This window comes from Pelophylax lessonae (assembly GCF_965119305.1).
Source record: "Pelophylax lessonae genome assembly, chromosome: 3".
NCBI classification, from domain to species: domain Eukaryota; kingdom Metazoa; phylum Chordata; class Amphibia; order Anura; family Ranidae; genus Pelophylax; species Pelophylax lessonae.
This window is the reverse complement of record NC_138770.1, coordinates 536546369-536569208: the sequence shown is the minus strand read 5'-3', so window position 1 is coordinate 536569208 and position 22840 is coordinate 536546369. Positions and strand designations below refer to the sequence as shown.

General features: G+C 42.4%; 1 protein-coding gene across 7 annotated transcripts in view; it reads left to right on the top strand.

Annotated features, from left to right (window-relative positions):
* TIAM2 (TIAM Rac1 associated GEF 2) overlaps positions 1-21313 on the top strand; it is a 457180-nt gene extending 435867 nt beyond the window's left edge. For 6 of the 7 annotated variants that reach the window (XM_082250259.1, XM_082250257.1, XM_082250260.1 and 3 more), the window contains 6 exons: positions 5142-5250; positions 8042-8100; positions 9969-10074; positions 13177-13264; positions 17612-17766; positions 19893-21313. In XM_082250259.1, the coding sequence (XP_082106385.1) occupies positions 5142-5250; positions 8042-8100; positions 9969-10074; positions 13177-13264; positions 17612-17766; positions 19893-20554 (1179 nt within the window). In that variant the 3' untranslated portion in view covers positions 20555-21313. Of the gene's footprint in view, positions 1-5141; positions 5251-8041; positions 8101-9968; positions 10109-10518; positions 10568-13176; positions 13265-17611; positions 17767-19892 lie in introns of those variants that run through there. The other variant, XM_082250261.1, reaches the window with a different exon arrangement.
* The last annotated feature ends 1527 nt before the right edge of the window (positions 21314-22840 follow it).

The window sequence follows — 22840 nt, the reverse complement described above, 5'->3', positions numbered from 1 at the left end:
CTAGACGCTATCCGTTTGAGGAATCCATCATTAAGAAATGGACGGTACCACCAGTGGTGGATCCACCTATTTCCAGGCTGAATAAAGCCACGGTTATCCCAGTGGAGGACACTTCGTCCTTTAAGGATCCGGTGGATCGAAAGATGGAAGCAGAGTCCGCACCATCTTCTCTCTGATAGGGTCAGCATTTAGACCAGTAATTGTTATTGGTCTAGTTTCCCAGACACTTACGGAATGGGCGAGATTGGTACGCCAAGACCTTAGGGGAAAAGATATTCCCCAGGAAACATCTGATTTGATGGAACAGATTATACAAGGGCTACAGTTTATCTGTGACGCAGCCTTGGACACTACTCCCCTATTAGGGCATGCATCTATGTCAGCGGTAATCCTCAGACGTGTGCTGTGGTTAAAATGCTGGTCAGCTGACCTAGGTTCCAAAAAGACCTTGACGAATCTCCCCTTTCAGGGGAATCGTCTATTTGGGGCCACCCTAGATGAAATCATTAAGGATGCCACTGGGGGCAAGAGCACTTTTTTGCCACAGGCTGCTAAAGCTAAGGGACCTCGCAACAAGCGAGGACCTTTCTTTACCGCCCATAAAGGGTTCGCACGCCCGGCTGGAACAAGCGGGAAAGGCAAGACTCCAGGAGGGTTCAAGAAAGGCTGGTCGGACAAACAGAGGACCAACTCAGCCAAACCCGAAGCAAAGGAGTACACAGCCTGAAGGTGCGCCCCCACCCGGTTTGAGGGTGGGGGGACGTTTTCACCGGTATTCAGGACATTAGATCGAGCATCATCTACTACTACCGGTGCGATTCTTCCCTTCCAACATTTAAGTACTACAGGGAGCGGTAGTCACCGTTCCCTGAATAGATCTTTTCCTTTACCTTTTCCTAAGATTAGTCTCAATTCCCCACAGGAATCGGATCTGGTTGACCAGACAGGCCAAGAAGCCTCTAGCCGGGTGACTTCGGTCCCTGAGGTTCAACCAGAAAAGATCACCCTTCCTGATAGTAATCAGGTATCTGATAAATGTGTGGGAACAGAAAACGACCAGACTTTCTCGGATGGTCGGGGCCAGATAGCTCTAGGGACGCCTGGTTCAGATCCAGTCAGCACCAGTGGTCCTAGAAATTCTAGGCTGGCCTCGTCAAGCCGGCCTGGCCGACTTGGACAGGCTAGTCGCAGACGTTCCGTGGGAACTTCGTCTCAGGGAGTGTCTGTGGTCTCAAGGACCAATTTACCATCGTGCTTTGCAGTCGCTGGTTTTAATGGCCTGGCCATTGAGACCCAAGTACTGAAGGACAGAGGTTTGTCAGCTTCAGTCATTCCTACCCTTATTAAAGCAAGGAAAGCGACTTCCAGCAAGGTCTATTATCACACATGGAAGACTTATATTGCGTGGTGCGAATCTTTAGGATTTCCTCCACGTACCTATTCGGTGACTCGAATATTGGCTTTTTTGCAACAAGGGGTTGAGCAGAAGCTAGCCTTGAGCACCATCAAGGGTCAAGTTTCAGCATTAGCAATCTTCTTTCAGAAACCTTTAGCTACCAAGTCCTTGGTGCGGAATTTCATCCAGGGGGTGCGGCACCTGGCTCCACCAGTCCGCGCGCCCTTACCGCCCTGGGATCTTAATTTAGTTTTGTCGGTTCTACAGAAACCTCCCTTTGAAAACATCAGGGAGATTCCCTTGTTTACTTTATCCCAGAAGGTGGCCTTCTTGGTGGCTATCACTTCTGCTCGCAGGGTGTCAGAACTGGCTGCATTATCATGCCAGTCCCCATACCTAGTGATTCATAGGGATAAGGTAGTACTTCATCCTAAGCCATCCTTTCTTCCTAAGTTGGTTTCAGATTTTCATCTGAATGAAGATATTGTACTACCTTCCTTGTGTCCTCAGCCCAAGCATCATCGGGAACATGCGTTGCATTCCTTGGATGTGGTTCGGGCAATCAGAGTATACCTGAAAGCTACGGAATCATTCCGTAAGACGGATTCACTTTTTGTGATCATGGATGGCCCCAGAAAGGGTTTGCCTGCATCTGCCGCGACCATTGCCAAATGGATTAGACAGACGGTGGTACAGGCTTATTCTATTAAGGGTCAGAGTCCTCCGTTCCCTGTTAGGGCGCACTCCACTCGAGCGCTCAGTACTTTCTGGGCCTTTCGCCATCAGGCGTCAGTGGTCCAGGTATGTAAGGCGGCCACCTGGTCGTCGGTACATACCTTTACAAAATTCTATAAAATTGATGTGACGGCATCGGCGGATGCCTCATTTGGCCGCAAGGTTTTGCAGGCCGCAATTTGAGGAGACCGGTGGTCTACCTCGAGAGTTTTTTTCTGTTTGAAAAATTTCTTTTTTGTTGAGTCTCATCATTAAGGATGAGCATTGTAAACTTCTAGTTGGCACCGGTTGGGCCTTCTAGATTGGGATTTGATTTCCATTTTCCCACCCCTCAGTTGTGATACTGCTCTGGGACGTCCCGAAGGTGCTGTATCACCGAGGACTACGTCTGTCAATGAGCGATAGAGAAAAATGGATTTTTGTAAAATCTTACCGTAAAATCCTTTTCTCTTAGCTCATTGACAGACGTAGTCCCCGCCCCTCTGTTTTGGAGTTGGGTTGGGTTAAAATCTCTAAAGACTGCTTTTTGACATAACTGATTTGCTGAGGCAGAGAGAGAGAGGATATACCCTCTGGGACTGCCCCTAGGGTGTGGCCAGAGCATTTTAATTTCCTGTCTAGTCCTGCTCCTGTGGAGGCAACATAACCCGAAGGTGCTGTATCACCGAGGACTACGTCTGTCAATGAGCTAAGAGAAAAGGATTTTACGGTAAGATTTTACAAAAATCCATTTTTTTCACTGCATTTGTGAAGAAGGCTTTAGGGTGCCCAAGAAAGTCCAGCAAGACCGATTCCTACAGTTGATTGAGCTGCGGGATCGGGGCACCAACAGTGCAGAGCTTGCTCAGGTACGGCAGCAGGCAGGTGTGAGTGTATCTACATACACAGGGAGGCGAAGGCTTTTGGAGGATGGCCTCTTGTCACGAAGTGGAGCAAAGAAGACACTTTTTGCTCCAAGAAAAACATCAGGGACAGACTGATATTCTGCAAAAGGAATTGGCCTGCTGAGGACTGGAGTAATTTTCTCTGATGAATCTCCTTTCCGATTGTTTGGGGCATCTGGAAAAAAACATTGTCCAGAGAAGAAAAGGTGAGCGCTACCATCAGTCCTGTGTCATGCCAACAGTAAAGCATCCTAAAACCATTCATGTGTGGTGTTGCTTCTCAACCAAGAGAGTGGGCTTACTCATAATTTTGTCTAAGAACACAGCCATGGATAAAGAATGATACAAAAACATCCTCCAACTTCTCCCAACCGTCCAAGAATATTTTTATGATGAACAATGCCTTTTCCAGCATGATGGAGCACCTTGCCAGAAGGAAAAAGTGATAACTAAGTGGCTTGGGGAACAAAACCTCAAAATTTTGGGTCCATGACCAGGAAACGTTCCAGACCTAATCGCATTGAGAATTTGTGGTCAATTCCCAAGAGGCAGCTGAACCATAACCCCCACAAATTCTGACAAACTCCAAGCATTCATTATGCAAGAATGGGCTGTCATCAGTCAAGATGTGACCCAGAAGCTGACAGCATGTCAGGGCAAATTGCAGAGACCTTGAAAAAGAAGGGTAAACACTGACAATATTGGCTCTTTGCATAAACGTCATGTAATTGTCAACTTCATGAAATGCTTGTAATTATACTTCAGTATACCATAGTAACATCTGACAAAAAGATCTAAACACTGAAGCAGCAGACTTTGTGAAAATTGATATTTGTGTCATTCCTAAAACTTTTGGCCAGGGCTGTTCATACAAGAAACAAGTACCATTAGTGGCATACATCCTACACTGTGGGAAAAACTGTGTTTACTGCACAACATCAAATATAGTTTTTCAGTCCCTAAATCAATCACCTATGTTTTTATCTAGCGTGGAGTATTTTAACATGGTGCAGCGTATAACAATTACAGTTTACATTTATATACACTTCCCATGACTTATACATTTCCATAGGGTGTTGCATAAAACAGCCTTTAAAACTGGTTGAAAAACTAACCCTTGCAATGATCCCCCCCCCCCCCTTCTGCTTTGCAAGTGTTAAATGCTTTTTCTCTTTTGTTCATTGATGGACACAGCTCCTGACCTTCTTAACCATTGGGTTATACTGCCCCCTACAGGAGTAGGACACTAGTCAGAAAAAGTGTCTGGCTATGCCTATGGGCAGTCCCAGGGGGTGTACGCCCTCTCTCTGCTATAGATACTCAGTTTTTTTTTCTGCCTAGTCAGAAGTAAGGACCTAGTTCCTTGCTGGGATCTCTGGTCCTGCCAAATTTTTTTTCTTTTGTTTTTTTTCCTGTGAGATCTACAATTAACTGCCGGACTGGGTGATGGGCTGGATAATATAGATCCAGTGGACACCCCAGTCTGGCCAGCGAGTGTGCGCAGGCCTCAGCTCTGCACTGGTTGGCCATGACATAGCCCCACCAGACGCGAGGTCGCATATGACTAGGTCTCTGCCCGAGTCGCAGCATTCCTCCTGACCGACAGCCCTCCAATTTCAATATATATAAAATGTGTGTGTGTGTTAAAGCAGAGTTCCACCCAAAAGTGGAACTTCCCCTCATCTGCAAAACCAGTTTTTAACAGGTATCCTTCCCCACTTCCAGGAGATAATGCCGGAAGCTCCGTCCGCTTTTACCTCCCCCCCCCCCCCCGCCCGCCAAGCCAATGAGAATGCACAGCACGCTTCACACATGCGCAGAAGGGAACCGGCTGTGAGACCGAAAGGCTTCATTGCTGACTTCCCTTAGAGTAAATGGTGGCAGCAGCACCTGGTGGCCGAACCGAAAATGGACTGGGGTGCTGACATCGCAGGCTCCCTGGACAGGTAAGTGTGTATATATTAAAAGTAAGTAGCTACAGTATTTGTAGCTGTTGACTTTTAATTTTTTTTTTTTTTCCACAGTTGGAACAACGCTTTAAGTGAAGAAATTAGTATGTTCTGTTTGTTATAAAGTCTATGGGATGTATTTTAGAACAGTGTGGTAAACATTTTGTATTGCTGCAGGTCACAGAACTATCCATGGGAGAGCTCTTGGTGTATTCTACTGTAACCTGGCTTAATATTTTCCCATCTCTTGGCAAAACACGAAAGGAATTGGAACTGACCGCATTTGGTAGGTGTTTATACATGATTTATATGTACTATACATGATTTATATAAAATACACAGATGGTTTCATTTTTCAAGAAAATACAAAAAAGATATCTTTCTCTGCTGTCTATTGGTTTGCTGTAATTCCTCTCATTCACATGCTATATGGACATTTTATTACTTTATAGAGTCTCTTTTTTAAGGTTGCCCCCTTGTATACAAAATTGATAGCATGAAAAGTTGCAAAACATTTGTGTCACATAACTAAATACTGAATTATTAAAATTATTCACAATAATAATGTAAGCATTAAAGTGGTAGTAAAGTCCTCTTTGAAATTTTTTACCTACAAGTTAGCCTATAATAAGGCTTACCTGTAGACAAAATGGAAATCTCCTAAACGGGCACTGTTTTGGAGATATTCACACTGGTTGCAGCCGGTGACGTCACCGGCGCATGCGCTCTGAAGGTCCAGCATACCACTCTGGGCCTTCAGAGCACAGTGCCAGAAGCGAGGGTGGGAGTGACATCATCGCAGCTCTGGCCACTCACACAGCCTGGAAGCCCCCGAACCCTGAAGGAAAACCGGGGGAAGATGGATGTCCTGTCAGCTGTGACAGCGCGCCACTGGAGGGCTTCATTCTAAGGTAAGTATTTCATAATGTGCTAGCATGCGATGCATGTTAGCATATTATGTAATTGTCTTACAGGAGACATTTTTTTTTTAAACTGATTTAATACAGGTGAAATAAAAAATGTAAGAATTTCTGCATGAACTGCTCCTAAAATTGTGTTGTGTGTGTGTTTTTTTGTTTTTTTACATTGTCCCATGCAGAAAGTGTTTAAATAGTCAAGATTAAAGGCAAAGGAGTGAAGTGCTTTAGTAACTAGTAGAGAAAACTGTTCCCTGCAACCCGCCACAGCATATTTATCATATAATTTTGATCCAGGAATTTGGTAATTTTAAAAAAAATTAAAACCTGTGTTTTAAATATTTTAATTACTAAACTCCTGAATCAAAATTATTTGGTAAAAAACACCCATGATAATGATAAACCCGTCGGTGACCAGGCTAATTTGTGACTTTGTGATCACAGTTAAACCAGTTAATGACTAGGTGCAAAGACTTCAAACACACTCTGCTCAGAGCGATCAACGGTCATGTGATCGCTCAGTTCTCAGGCTTAGAGGTCTAGCAGGGCTTATTATTTGTAACCCCTACACAATCCTAAATTTCACTGTACTAAACACGAAGCACAGTTTTCCCTAAAATTGCAAGGTTTCTTTTCTATCTCTTCCATTTCAAAACACTGGAAAACTTAAGATGACAACCAAAAAAATGACAACCCCAATTCCAAAAAGTCAGGATGCTGTGTAAAATCTATATAAAATCAGAATGCTTTGCTTTACAAATCTCATAAATTGTATTTTTTCACACTAGAAAATAGAAAATATATCAAACATTTAAATTGAGAAAATGTACCATTTTAGAAAAAAAAAAAAGATACAATATTTTGAAATTGATGGCAACCCCTGCACTGTGCTGTAGCTTTATCCAGCAAGATCCGGGGTATTTGCCATCTCTGGGATGTTGCCTGAAGAATGCTGACATCATTGTCTGATGTCTGAAACAATTAAACAGACCTTGCAGTCTGATTTAAAGTGGTTGTAAAGGCTCAAGGTTTTTTTGGGCCCCATTTTGACCCAGTGATGATGTGCATGAGAGGCTCAGCTCTCCGGGGACTCTCACTCCTCATTGGCTGAGGCCAGTGAGCCCATGAGGAAAAAGAGGACGGGTCTGTGTGTGAATGCACACGCACAGCAGTGGCTTGGGAGCATGCCAGCTTGGGTGCCCCCACAGCAAGCTGCTTGCTCTGGGGGCACTTGGCAGGAGGGAGGGGCCAGAAGTACAGGCGAGGGACCCAAGGAGAGGAGGATCCGGACTGCTCTGTGCAAAACCACTGCACAGAGCAGATGAGTATAAAATGTTTGTTATTTAAAAATAAAAAAACAAGTCTTTTCCATAACTTTAACTCTGGAAGTAACCCCTAGTTGTTTGTTTATATTCACTTTCCTGCACTAGGACCCCCTCTATAATAACGATAACCCATGTCCACATGGATGTCATACAGTAGTAAGTGCCGGTTCACATTTGTGCGATGCGGGAACGCTGCGAATATGCAGCGTGATCCCGCATCGCATCCACACCTCTGGCAGTTCACACTGCCATATGCGATACACAGGGGGTGTCAATTAAAAGTTAACGACACCCCAGTTGCGATCGTATATCGCAGTGCGATCTGCAAGTTCGCACAGAATCGGATCGCACTAGTGTGAACTGCGAATAAAAAAAAGCCTCATGTGCGAGTTTAGTGCGTATGTGGTGCAAATTCAGCCATACAAAGTGTATGGCTGAAATTCGCACCGCACATGAGATCGCATGTAATTTAGGAGCAATGCGCTCCGAATTACATGCGATCTCCGCAATCGCACAAATGTGAACCGGGGGCCAAGATTTATGCACCAGAACAAACTGCCTTGCTCCTGTTATGCCCCAGTTATAAGAGACCTACACAATACTGTACGTAAATATCTGATGATGCTTACATTGGTCCTGTGATAACAATTGTATTGTGCTTATTTCTGTTGTGATGAGCAGAATCCATAGCCAGAAGAGCAGAGGTTAATAAAAAAAAATGACAATCAGAGGAAACCTTTCAGAGTCCTTTTGTAGATCTGTGAATTGAGGATTTCTGTGTTATACTTAAATTATTTTCTTTGTAATACGTGTTTGTGTTTTTATTGTTTTTTAGTGTTTAGAAGGGCAGTCATCTTGGTACACAAAGAAAACTTCAAACTAAAAAAGAAGACTGTAAGTATATATTTAAATACTGAGCATTCTCCTTCTCTCCATTTAAAACTGTTTTAGACATTTGAATGGGTTTTTTTTTTTTTTTCTTTTTGTCTGTTTTTTGGTGGTGGTAGTCATATGCGGATTGCTCTTTATTAATTTTTATTATTAGGATGCAGCCATCTACAGAAAGCAGCGCTGTCTGCAGAAAATCTGTGGCAATATAAAATAAAATCCTATTTATTAAGGACATATTGAATGCTCCGTTTTTAATAGCATTGGAATCATCTACTAATACATTTTGTTCTCCACGACACAAAAAGTCTTAAAATACAGTCTGAATGGTGATGGAAGGGGGGACGTCAGAATCCTTTTAGATGGTTGCTGCAAGGGAAACACATCAAAACATGCTGTACAGTGTGTAGGCGATGCAAGCATATGTATTATTCGTAATTGGGTTCTGTAGGGGAAAAAAAAAAAGCAGCAGCAGCTGAAGATGACAGCATTTTGCCATCACAGTATTTTATATTTGGTCCAATTCCGGAATTGAAAATGCCTAAAGTGAAGTTCAAGATTTTTTTTAAAAGTTCTTTAATTTGAAGCTGAACCCCAGGCAAATATAAAAAAACACAGATGAATGCAGTTCTGTAGTGATTATTCCATCATGCAGTCATTTTATATATATATTATGCAAACAGTCCTTGGTATCAAGTTCTTGTAGTTCCTGTACAGCAGAGCTCAGGAAGGGCAGGGAGAAGCATCTCACATGCTGATAGGAGGAGAACAGAGTGACCGGGAGACGGGTTTGTAATTGGGTTCTGTAAAAAAACAAGCAGCAGATGAAGATGACAGCATTTTGCCATCACATTATTTTATATTCGGTCCAATTTCGGAGTTGAAAATGTCTAAAGTGAAGGTCAAGCTGTTTTTTTTTTTCCTTATCAATTCTTTAATTTGAAGCTGAACCCCAGGCTACACAGATGAATTAAGATCTGTAGTGATTATTCCATCATTCAATTATTATTTATATTTTTTATTTATTTATGCAAACAGTCCTTGATATCAAGCTCTTGTAGTTCCTGTACAGCAGTGCTCAGAGAGGAAAGGAAGAAGAAACACGCATGCTGAGAGGAGGAGAGCAGAGTGACAGGGAGACAAGTAGTAGTGAATTGTTCCCTAAAGATTTGTTGGTAGTATACCCCAGCAAAATTGTTATCTCTAATGGAGAGGGGAAACAAATTGGTTCTCCATTACTTTTTTAATAGGAAGAATATGAAGTTCATTTTTTATTTTCTTTGTACTTTAAAGGCAGCTGTAAAAAGAAAAACACTGTTAAGCGTTCAAAAAGAAGACCTTCCCAATGAAAATAAAATCGTTTAGTAATGAACGTGCTATAGTTATCCAAAAAGAATAAAATATACATATATATATATATATATAGATAGATAGATAGATAGATAGATAGATATCTCTATCTCTATCTATCTATCTATCTATCTATCTATCTATCTATATATATATATATATATATATATATATATATATATATATATATATATATATATATATATATATATATATATATATATATATATATATATATATCTATCATTGTAGTAAAATAGACAGAATATGTTTTAATTGGGGCTGTCCAGGCATTTCCCCAAAAATATCACCTTGACCTAACCCAGTATAAGGGATTTAGGACAGTATTTAATGGAATCTGGGTCAAACACCACTTCCAATAAAAAAAAAAAACATATATCCATAACTGTTTCTGTGATTGGATTGTCCAACAGGCACTATCGGCTATCACAATGAGTTTCAAGTTCTTTCTGAATTCTGTACCACATACCACACGTAAAGCTCAAGCTCTTTTCTTCTTTCAGAGTCAAAATACACGTGCCTCTCAAATTTACAGTGATATAGACCAGTTCAAATTTCGTTGGTTGATTCCTTTGTCTGCCCTTCAAGTCCGAATGGGCAATGCAGCAGGTAATTATGTAATCATTTCAAACAAATATGGAAGGTCTAATGCCTCATACACACGCATCGATTATTGGCCGGGAATTTTCGGCCAACGTCCGATCGGCCGATTTTCGGCTTGTTAGTATGATGCTTCCGACAACCGACTCAGACTTTTCGGCTGAAAAAAATCTGGTGTGCAGGTTATAAAATTTTTGTTGGCCGTCAACACAACGGCCGATTTTCGTCAGTCAGTACATATTTCGGCAGACAAAAATCTGATGAGCAGGACTGGGCATGCTCAGAGAAGAAAAAACACACGGAAAGTTAACCAGCACATGACATCACTTCTGAAGTAGATTTTTGTTGGCCGAGAAAATTTGTGTGCAGTCTAGGCACATTCCAACCAACAAAACACCACTCTGGACAAAAGTCGGACGATCGGTCGGCCGATAATCATTGCGTGTGTACGAGGCATAAGCAAAGCTTGATGTTGCTGGCTTTTTAGAAATATCTACATGTCTAGAGCATGACAAGCTCATATCAGGTATATGTAAACTGTAATAACTTCTCTTTATTTTCTCCCTTTTGATCTGTTAAAACGGAATTTTTGTAAAATCTTACCTGTAAAATTCCTTTCTCTGAGTCCTCCGACAGTCGCCGCCTCTTCATATTCGTCACATATGGGGTATTAGACTTTGCTCCGAAGGAGTAGCTAGGCAACAGAATATGTTAACAATAAAGCTTTAACATATCCCACCCTCAAGGGGTGGTCCCCTCAGTCAATACCCTCCTACTTCCTGCAACCATATCTCAGTTTTAGTGGAATAGCAGTAGAGTATACATTCAACCCCAAAAGAGGGGCGGGGGCGGCGACTGTCGGAGGACTCAGAGAAAGGAATTTTACAGGTAAGATTTTACAAAAATTCCGTTTTCTCTTACGTCCTCCGACAGTCGCCGCCTCTTCATATTCGTCACATATGGGGACGTCCCAAAGCAGTGCAAACATGAGGGGTGGGAAACGCATCCGCGCCGAAAGGCAACGCAGTCTCCACATCAAAGAAAGGAACCTTACCAAAGGAAGGAAACCAGCTGGGCAACAGCAAAAATAAGTGCTCAACAGGAGCAACAACCCAGGAAAAGACAAAAAAACCAGGGAATACAAAGATATCCCAACAGCCAGGAGTCCCCAACAAGGGACCCTATGGAACAGCCGCACTAAGAACCTTGCGGCCAAAGGAAGCATCCGCCGATGCCTGAACATCTACTTTGTAGAATTTTGTGAAAGTGTGCACGGTCGACCAGGTCGCCGCCTTACACACCTGGGCTACAGAAGCCCCATGACGGCAGGCCCAGGACGTACTCAGTGATCTAGTAGAGTGCGCCTTCACAGGCACAGGGGGAACCTTCCCCTGCAAGGCATAGGCCTGTTCAATGGTCTGCCTGATCCATTTGGCGATGGTAGAGGCCGAAGCCGCCATGCCCTTCCGAGGACCCTCTGGAAGAACAAACAAGGAGTCCGTCTTACGAAAAGACTCAGTCGATTTAAGGTAAACCCTAATCGCCCGAACAACATCCAGAGAGTGCAATCTCACCTCCTTTGGATGTTTAGGCTTCGTGCACAACGAAGGCAAAACAATATTAAAAAGAAGAAAGAGTCTGGGACAAAAAGTCCCAGCACAGAGAGAGCCAGCCACTCCTGACAAGCTAGACATTAAAACTGAGATATGGTTGCAGGAAGTAGGAGGGTATTGACTGAGGGGACCACCCCTTGAGGGTGGGATATGTTAAAGCTTTATTGTTAACATATTCTGTTGCCTAGCTACTCCTTCGGAGCAAAGTCTAATACCCCATATGTGACGAATATGAAGAGGCGGCGACTGTCGGAGGACGTAAGAGAAATATAAAATTGGAGCTTCTCTGTTACATCTGTTTGATAATTGCCAAAAATCCTGTTAATCATGTCAGAAATGTTGAGTTCTCCAACATTTTATAACTTTTATACATTATAACTGAAATGTCAGTTATATTGAGTTATGATATCCTAGTCCCCCTAGTTCTTATTTTTAACTACAGAATAATTACCCTATATGTTGTAGAGATATACAAGTGGGGATGATTAAGTCGTTTAGAAAAAGACACTGAAGGGCTGACAATACTGCACACAAATGCTGTGTGTTGTCATTCCACAAGAGGACTTATGATCTGAATGCATCTCTGGCAGTCCAATGGTATTTTTCTGTACATGCAGGGTCTTTAAAGGATAAGTTCACCTGACAGCTAGAGGGGATCTAAGCGCCCCCCCCCCCCCCCGCTAGCTGTCCTGTGATTGGAAAACTACAAGGCCTGGCAGCCTTTGCGGCTGTCAGCTTGTAGTTTTTAATGAACTGCCATGGCTCTGTGGAGCGTTGTGGTAGTTCATTCTTTCTTCTGGTCATATCGTATCTGTTTGCCTGTATGGGATGTACAGGCACACAGATACACTGGCATATCTGCAGGAGACCTGCATTGCACCAGTGATCTACTGATCGCTGGTGCATTGCTTTGCAGGCTCCAAAAAAAAAAAAACCCAAAGCACGTTTTTTTACGTGCAAAAAATGTGCATTTATTTAGAATTTTTTTCTAAAAGATAAACTTCTCCTTTTAAAAGGATGAAACACACGGAAATGCGCATGTATTACAGAGATGTGATCTTCAAACTTTTCAAACAAAGGGCCAGTTTTCTGTCCTTCAGATTGTGGCCATTGGGGGTAGAAAATGTCCTGGGCTCCATCAGTGACAGTAAACATGGCCTCAGGGTTGGTGGGCAGTAGGTGGGAAAAGTGCTCCACCATTGGTGTCAGTGGGAGGAATAGTGACCCATCCATCATTGGTGTCATTAGAAGAAATAGTGCCCCCATCGTTGGTTTCAGTGTGAGGAATCGTGCTTCATATCATTTGGAAGAATAGTGCCCTGGGGGCAGGATAAAGGCTAGCAAAGTGCAGCAGTTTGGGGACCCCTGGTTTATAGCATCTAGTCATTAGGCAGTAAAATATAAAGTGAAATCCTGCAGAGAGACATATACAGGCAAATGATTTAAGTCAATTGAAAATCATAATTAATTTATTGTAATTTATTGTAATATTACACAGGAACAGAGAACAACTGCATGTGGGAACTTATCCATACCAAATCTGAGGTTCAGGGCCGGCCGGAGACATTGTTTCAGCTGTGCAGCAGGTAATTGCCTTCTTTATTACATAAAACATGAAGCAAGCTAAAAAACTGCTTAAGTTGGTTCTGTAGTAGAAAAGGCCCAATAGTTATACTCCCCTTTGTTTAAAAAAGACTTTTGTATGCACTGTAAACATTTTCTTGGAGTCCATTGAGGGACACAAGGATTCAAAAACAGTCTGGTTTAAGTGGCCACCTACAGGAGGTTGTGACACTGGCAAATGGAAAACCTGTATAACTGTGAAGGTCTGTTGGCAGCCATCTTGGACATATGCAGACTGCTGCCTCTTATAAACTCTGATTGCATCATCACTTTCCTACTGCCTGGGTGTTGCAAAGTGATGATGATGCACACCTGACTATATCACCTAATGGGTTGCAGTCCTTGCCCTTGCGTTGTGCTCCAAGGTGCATCTCTGCTAACAGTCTTCTGTTCTCCGTGTTCCTCCATGTATGACCCGGCTTGACTGATGACTCTCCTGGCTCTCGACCCCGCATCAGCAGACTACACGCTTCTGGACTCGACCCCGGCTTGGATGACTACCTGCTTCTGAAATTGACTTTACTTGCATCCCCTTGTGGTCTGGTTTCCTGGTAACCTGACAGGTACTCCTACGCTCCCTGTGCTGGTTACCAGGCTTGATCAACCAGATCACCTTTTGGGTCCATTTGCTCAGGTGTTGCGGATGTTGATTGCACGCACAGCGCACCTTGCTCCTGGTGCTGCTAGGCCGGTGGTTCCTCCTGCTGCTGCTCTGTTAATAGCAACTCCAGCTGGAGAGTTGCTATTACCAGAGGGATGACTGGTTCAGCCCCCCTTCCACAGCACTATGGGGATGAACCAAGTCAGTGTCGTGGCTTCCTAAACCAAGTGGGCAATTATTATGGGTTGGTTCCTCTGGCGTTTCCTTCTGATAGGTCCAATGTGGGCTTCCTAATCTTGTTGCTCTCAGACAATGCCTTGGCCTGGGCGACTCCCTTATGGGAGAGCGATAATCCTGTGATACTCAATTACTCGAGTATTGTTGCCTCCTTTGGCAGGGTATTCGATGTGCCTAATTGCTCTGCTTCTGCTGCAAAGCAGCTCCTGTCCATTTAACAGGGTATTTCAAACCGTTGCCGAGTATGCCATAAAATTTTGTACCCTGGCAGCAGAGGTGGGCTGGAATAATGAGGCTCTGGTGGCTGTCTTTTCTCATGGTCTCTCCGATGCATTTAATTACGGCCAAAGATCGAGGCTCTGATTTCCTTCCTGATTTTGATCGATACCAGGCTCAGGGAGAGACCATCGTTTAAGGAGCGCCTGAGAAGGCCGCCTACCAGATTGGCTCCTACATTTTCTTTCCCACCCATTCCTCCCTCACCTCCTGGGGATGGTGCATCTGACTGTGAACCCATGCAGCTAGGGTTCACTCACCTTTCCGAGGCTGAGCGGGCCTGTAGAAGGAGGGAGGGCCGGTGCCTGTATTGCAGTGTTGGTGGGCATTTCCTGAAATTTTGTCTAACTCGTCCAGGAAACGCTCGCACCTAAGGTCCTGTCAGGGGCAGATCTTGGGTGGAATTTCCTTGTCCCTGGTTTCCTGTAAAAATAAAGAGCTAATCACCGTTTTCCTCTCCTGGGCAGTGGGTTCGGTGGTTACTCAGGCATTGGTAGACTCCGGTGCTGGCGGTTATTTTATTGACAGTACTTTTTGCTGCTGCAAATTCCATAGCTTTGCAGCCTCCACTAGTTATCAAGGTGATTGATGGCAGACCCCTGCTCCTTGCACAGGGTTACCCATGAGACTGTTGATATAGTGAATGGGGCTGTTCACAGGGAGTCAACCTATTTCCAGTTTATTTCGTTCCCGCACTACTCTGTTGTTTTGGGGTACCGTTGGCTTTAGAAACACAATCCGACCTTTGTTTGGCAGTCGGCTGAGATCCTCTCTTGGTCTCCACAGTGTGGCGCTGTTTGTATCCATGGGCCTGTTAAGGTACTTTGTACCTCCTTGGATTCAGTGTTGCCTACTGAATATCGTGAATATCAAGATGCATTTGACAAGGTGCGCACTGGTACTCTTCCTCTTCATCGTCCCTACAATTGTGCTAAAGACTTGCAACCTGGTGCTATTCCCCTCCTTTGTAGGGTTTATCCCCTTTCGTTTACGGAGAATAAGGCCATGGAGGAGTATGTTGGGGATGCACATGCCTGGGGGGCACATTCGCAAGTCCACTTCCCCAGCGGGTGCCGTTTTTTTCTTTGTAAAGAAAAAGGGGGTGAGTTGAGAGCTTGCATTGATTATAGGGGCCTCAGTCGCATCACGGTCAAGAATGCATACCCGATTCCATTGATTACTGAATTATTCGACCACCTCAAGGGAGCAACAATCTTTACTAAGCTTGACCTAAGGGTCTCTGGTTATGCTGCTTGGCTTGTGCAATGCGCCCGCTGTCTTCCAGGAGTTCATCAATGATGTCTTTGGTAATATGTTGCAGCAATGCGTGGTAGTCTATTTGGACAACATCTTGATTTACTCGGACTCCACTGAATCACACTACCGGAATGTCAGATGGGTGCTGCAACAGTTACGTGAGAATGGGCTTTTCTGTAGGCTTGAGAAATGTGAATTCCACCTGTCCCAGGTTGCCATTTCTGCTGAAGGGTTCTCCATGGACCCTCACAAGGTTTCTAATGTTTTACAATGGCCCCGCCTCAATGGTCTCCATTCCATTCAGCGTTTCATTGGGTTTGCCAACTACTATCAGAAATATCAGGAACTTTTCCTCTTTGGCCAAACCTTTCTCAGATCTGACCAAGAGGGGCAGCGATACCCACAATTGGACGCCTGCTACAATCCAAGCTTTCGAGGCCCTCAAGTCTGCTTTCGCTTCGGCTCCTATTCTGTCTCATCCCAATCCTGGTTTGCCCTTTGTCCTAGACGTGGATGCGTCTGAGACGGAAGTAGGCGTCCTCCTGTCTCAGCAACAGACACCTGATGGATTCTTACTTCCTTGTGGGTTCTACTTCAAGAAGCTGTCTCCAGCTGAATGCAATTATGAGATTGGAAACAGAGAGATCTTGGCCATTATCCTGGCTCTCAAAGAGTGGAGACACTTGCTCAAAGGTTCTGTGGTTCCAGTTCTCATTGTCACCGATCATAAGAATCTGACGTATCTCTCGGAGGCCAAGAGGCTCACACTCCGTCAGGCTAGATGGGCCTTATTCGTGTCTCATTTTAACTATGTGGTCTCCTATTTGCCAGTTCCAAGAATGTTAAGGCTGATGCTTTGCCTTGTCAGTATTCTGAGTTGTCCAGGGAGGATCCGTGCCGACACCGGTCATACCTTCAGATCCTATCCTGGCTGCCATCTGCATCAACTTAACCTCTCCTCTTGGGGAACAGATCTTGGCTGCTCAGCCTGGTGCTGCCACAGGGAGACCTGCTGGCAAATGTTTTGTACCTGAGGGGTTGCGCATCAGACTGTTGCGCATTTACAACAATTCCAAGACTGCCGGTCATCCTGGTAAGAACCAGGCGTCCTGGGCTATTTCCCGTCCGTTCTGGTGGCCATCTCTCTGCACTGATGTTGCTGCGTTTGTGGCTGCTTGTTTGGTCTTTGCCCAGAACAAATCTCCTCAGCACCTTCCCTTGGGCCTACTGCATCCGATTCCCAATAGGGAGCGTCCCTTGTCTCACCTGGCCATGGATTTTATTGTGGAACTTCCCGAATCTCGAGGTTACACTGTTATCCTCATGGTTGTCAACCGATTCTCCAAAATGTGCCACTGTGTTCCATATAAGAGGCTGCCTATTGCTCAGGAGCTTGCCTCTGTGTTTGCCAGGGAGGTCTTCCATTTTTTACACAGGTTGCCTAAGGAGATTGTCTTGGGCCGTGGGAACCAGTTTGTCTCTAGGTTCTGGCATGCCTTTTGCTCCCAGTTGGGTATCTGGCTCTCCTTCTCCGTGGCCTACCATCCACAGTCCAATGGTGCCGCTGAGCTTCTCAGGAGAACAGGTCCCCGGAGGAAACCTAGGACAGGAACAAGTCCACAGAGAAAAACCAGCTTGTCTACATGCCACAGATACCAAGCTTTAACAAACCCAGCCCTTCGGATACAGGGGAGGAAGGTTTAATGATGGGAGTGGGGCTGTCTAGCCTGACAACCAATCCCCTAATGGGGTATCGAAGGAATGAATAGCAAGGCTTTCTTGAATTTGGTGCAGGTGCTAGAAAAGTGTAAAAAAATGCTTTATTTGCCCCTTTTGTAGATGGGTAGTTGAATTGCATGCAAACAATTGAATCATAACTCTAAATGTTGGTGAGCAAAATGGCATCAGAGGTGTTTACCAATTACTTTTATTGTTCCAGTGATTGCGAAAGTAAAACCAGCACAATTAAAGTTATCCGTTCTATTCTGAGAGAAAACCTAAGGCGAAATATAAAATGTGACTTGCCTTTGGAGAAGACCTACAAAGATAGACTGGTTCCTTTAAGAAACCGAATTCCAGTGTCTGCAAAACTAGGTACAGTTCCTTGTAATGCTAATTTATGTTACTGCCAGGCCACTTACAGATCATTTCTATAGTAGAAAAACTGTTACGTGTTTACTGACACATGATCTTGTGGTTTTTGGAAACATTTTAATGTGAAGTAAATGTAAAATATGAGTGAAAACTAAAAGTGATGCAAATTGTATTTTACAGGATAACTGTGCTTTCATAAGAACCCAGCCCAACCCTCTCAATCCAATATATACACCCCAACAAAGACCCAAAAGCAATGGCTGACTATGTCCAATTGCCACAGCCAGTGCTTTGGTCCACCAATGAGCTGGCAGGGCCCACGGTGCACATGGTCAGTCACTTCTGTTTGGTCTGTGTTGGGGGGTAAATATTAGATGGAGAGGGTAAGGGAAGGAGTTGGGCTTATTTTTTATTTATTTTTTTAAATGTATAGTCATAAATTTCTATTCATGTTCAACCGTACTTACAATGTAGTATACCAGTATTTCATCCATATCTGTACAGAACAATATGATAATGTTGATGATATAAAGGAACACAATTCACGTGTTTTTGGAGAATTCAGTGATTTTGGACTGTGCTGCTACTAATACAGTAATTGTTGAGGGCATAAACAACTTGGGAATTAATGTACTTTATATCCTTGAACTTCCAAAAGGAATACATACAGTCAAGGAGTTTGGGACAGTTTTTGGGTTTTATTAATTGCCCACATTAGGTTAAAGTATTATTCTGCATGCTTTAAATCAGGGGTTTGGCAACCTGTTAAATGCGATCTAACCGACAAGTAGATCATGTCCCTTCCTTGCTGACCCCCAGGACCTGGATAGGAAGGATGGCGGCATGTACTGGAACCGATCCCCTTTCCTCTAGCTGCTGAAAGCCACCTCTCCTCCTCTCCCTATAACCATCTTTTAGCTGCTACAAAAGAAAAGGGGATTGATTCTACTAAGTGCCACCCCTCCTTGTCCAGGTTCCCCTTCCTTTTGCTGCCTGTGCTCCCCATCTTCCCACCCCCGTGTGCTACTGGCTTCCCTCCTCTCCTTTCCCCCGGCTGCTGTGGAGGAATCCTTTCAGATAGTTTCTGAATGGAGAGTGGGGCATTTACTGGCCCCTTCCTTTTCTGAATGAACTCACTATGTTCATTCAAACCTAAAGTGTAGTAAACCTTGTTTACTATGTTTTAGTTTGTGACTGAAAGGAAGCTCCATAGAGAGCTATTCCTGTTCATTCATTCTATGCAGCAGCTGGGGCATGTGTCCTCCTTTCTCAGAAGTGGGACATCTGAGGTCTTTTTAGACCCCTGATGTTTCAGGAAAGCCCCACACAGGGTTGCCAAATATATATATATATATATATATATATATATATATATATATATATATATATATATATATAATGATAATAAGAAAAAAATTGTAAATAATGATTAAAAAAAAATCCTCTGCCCTACTGACAAAAGTCAATTCCTCTACTGTCTTAACACACTATCCTACTGACACCAACCTCTGCCCTACTGACAGCCACTGCTTTACTGACACTGTCTATTGCCCTACTGACACTATCCACACTCTGTCCACTGCCCTGCACAGTCTACTTTTAGAGTAGGCTAAATTTTATATATTTACAAAAACATTTGTTTTATTATATTTTCTAAGTTTTCCTTACTATTTAGTTAGGCCTTGCTAGTTATTTTTGAAAAAAAAAAAAAAGGCACCGAACTCCGTGATCTTTGATCTATCTTTTGATCCACCTCTCAAAGGTTGTCTACCCCTGCTTTAAATGTATACAGGAAAGAGAATAATTGATTGTAATACAAGAGAATACATTATTCTGTAAATATATACTTTGGGGTAGTAAAAATTTACTAGGGATATAAAAAATCTTTGACTTATGAAATGAAGGGACAAGTGATGGCTACATATAGTCTTTCTGTATTACAAAGATATTGTATAAAGTTAAGAAGATAAATTCCCAACCTATTTGCTTGGGTCACAGGTTTAATTGTTAATGGGATTTACCAAGCTGTGAACAGTTTTCATTGAAATTGCATTACTGAATTTTATGTTAGTATTTGAGCAGCTGTGATTACTGTATTTAACCTTCGGTGTGGTTAACTCCAACAGCATCCACACGATCTTTAAAAGTGCTTAAACACAGCCCAAGTACTGACTGGAATAACAGCATGAGCAAAGGTAATGGACAGGATTCAGATGATGGCAGCCTAAGCAGTGGCACTCATAGCAGTGGTTGTCCTACCATTGAAAGCTTTCAAGATCTAAAAAGTCGCTCTCCTATCAAACCTCTGCAGACAAGCATGTCAGACCACCCAAGCACTACAGTCAAGGAATCAGATATTCTCAGTGATGAGGATGAAGATTTTAGGCTTGCTAATTTGACAACTGAGTCTACAAATATGAAGATTAGCCCAACACAAGGCATCGAAGTACAGTTCCAAAATTTAAATCTTTCAGAACTCGCGAACACTGAATTGAAGAATTTGGAGTCCAACGCTACTGACAGGGAAGGTAACTTTCAGTTAAAGGAACATCCGAAGCTAGTAAGGGGGCATTTCTGTCCAATTAAACGAAAGGTCATCAGCACAAAAGCAGACAAGGCAATTACAAAGGCAATGAAAGACCATCACCAGTCTCTCGACAACCAGTCCGATAATGCAAGCATTGATCTGAATGCAATTTTGGAGAGGGAATTTAGTATTCAAAGCCTAACTTCTGTTGTAAATGAAGACTGCTTTTATGAAGCTGCTGGCAAATGTGGCAAGTCCTAGCTTTTGCAGAAAGCAAGAAAATCCCAAGAAGGATAAAATAAGTTGAGTAAAATATGAACTGGGAAACTGATACAAATCTCTACATAATGGTAACAATAAACTTGTACAGTCTGTATTTGTTTCAGTTGACGTGCCCTTGTTCTGTTCACACTAGGCATGGACTAGTAATTGCTGTAAATTACTTAGTGTATCTGTTTAGTTTTTGTGCACTACTTCATTTTTCCAAACCTTAAGTTATTTTTTTATTTATTGTGTATGTAAAAATAATAAATAAAAAATGACCAAATTCAGAATTTTTGAACAGGTATGAAAATGTTGTCATTGGCTTAATAATAATTTATAGAAAATTATATCATTTATGCATGACTTTGAGCAGCTGATAGCTATTTTATTTTTTGTGATTAATGCTGCGTATAATGAAAAAAATTGAAACCCATTATGTTTTCGAGCGGTCAAGAAATCTGACCTGACTGTTCATTTGAGCTGTTCAAATAGCAACTGTGTATACACAAATAAATCTCAGACATGAGTCCTCCATGGCTCTTGAAGAAGGAAAGCACAGGGCATTCATTAAAAGCATTTCTTTTGTAAAGCTAATGTTAAGTTATTTTAAGTGTTTTGTGTATCGAAGTGCAGACCTTTCATTTTGTACTCCCCAAAATACTGTTTATACCGAACTTTATAAATATATGTGTATAAAAAAAACTTGTACTGTAATATTTTTGGCTGTATTTTATTTCCTTTATCTTGTATATTGCCTAAAATTTGTGTTTTTTTTTTTTTTTTTGTTTTTTTGTAATAAACAGAACTGTAAAAAATATATAATTTTTGAATTAAATCTTTTAAGGGAAAACGGTAACAGCTGGATTCAACTTTCCTGATAAATGATGTGCTCATAATGAGCTCAAGATGAAAAGGCTGAGGTTTTATGGTAGTTTTATGCATTACATGGTAAAACTTTTCTGGGTTTTTAAAATACTAGAATTGCATAAACAAATGAACAGAGTAAAAACTTTGTTATAGCCCCAGCAGTTATTTAGTATAACCATATTAAAATACACTACCCCTCATGTCCTTTATATAAACACTTTTCATTCCATGAAGAATGGTCCCACCACCATTGGAGGAAGAAATACTGGTGACAACATAAGACTAGCAAAAAAAAAAAACATTGGGAAAAGGTCTTTTTTTTTTTTATTTTTTTTTATTTCTGGTTGCTGATCTGTTAGTCTCTTCTGCCATCCCTAGTGAGCCAATCCCCAACTAGCCCCTCTTTTTCTCCCAGTGTTTACCAAGTGATGAAATTCCCACCCAGTCCTTCTACCTTTCCCCAATAATCCAATCCCCCCATCAACCAATCCACCTCCTTAGTATTACCAGCAGTGGAGGAGTTGTTGCACCTTGGTGCTTTTTCTTCCTCCTCCTTCAGTGTAAATGTCTGGTGTCTGTAGGAACTCTGACAGCTGCTGTTTGATGTACCACATCCTGTCTTACCCTATCCACCCTATGTGCTTTCTGAGCACCACCTGCATGTCACTGCAGCAGCTGCTAAAATCATGTTACCTAACCAAGCCAACAATAATGGCGACAAAAACATTCACTCCTATTAACTGCTACATGACGCAGGGTAAAACAAATCTTAACGCCAGAACACAGTTTTGCCACTTTGACATGTTTTGGTAAAACTGTAAATATCATTGCAAATGCTTAGTGTATCCAGATGAATTATACCTTTATTTTTTAAGGACATTTCGTGTTAATTGGTAATGGATAGCTCCTAATTATATTTTTTTATTAGCAAAGGAAAACTGGCATAAAAATCACTTTTTAAAATTTTAGCTGTATATTTCTTGCTGTTAGCATAACCTACTACCAAAAAAAACAACCCAAAATGAATTCTCCTGCTACTGATGGTCACAGCGATAATGCATAGGTGTTTGTTGATTGTACCTGTAGTAGAGTCCGAGAAACATTTTTTTTTTTTTTCTTCACTAAATTAGGCCTAGTCTGACACTTTATTTACATGTAAAATCTGTATTTTTTTATGTTCAAAAAAATAAACTTTTATTGAGCACAAGAATAGCAGTGTACAAGCAGCAAGTATAAGAAGATAACACATAAACATACCATTCAGTACAGTGCAAAACAAACCAAAGTGCAAGAAGTACAAACACACAGTATTATAAAACCTGAAAGACTGCAAAGGTAAGAAGCCATCAGTTGGCCTGGGTAACAGTGCTCAAATACAACGTAACAGGTCGGGAGAAACAAAGCTAACCTCACAAA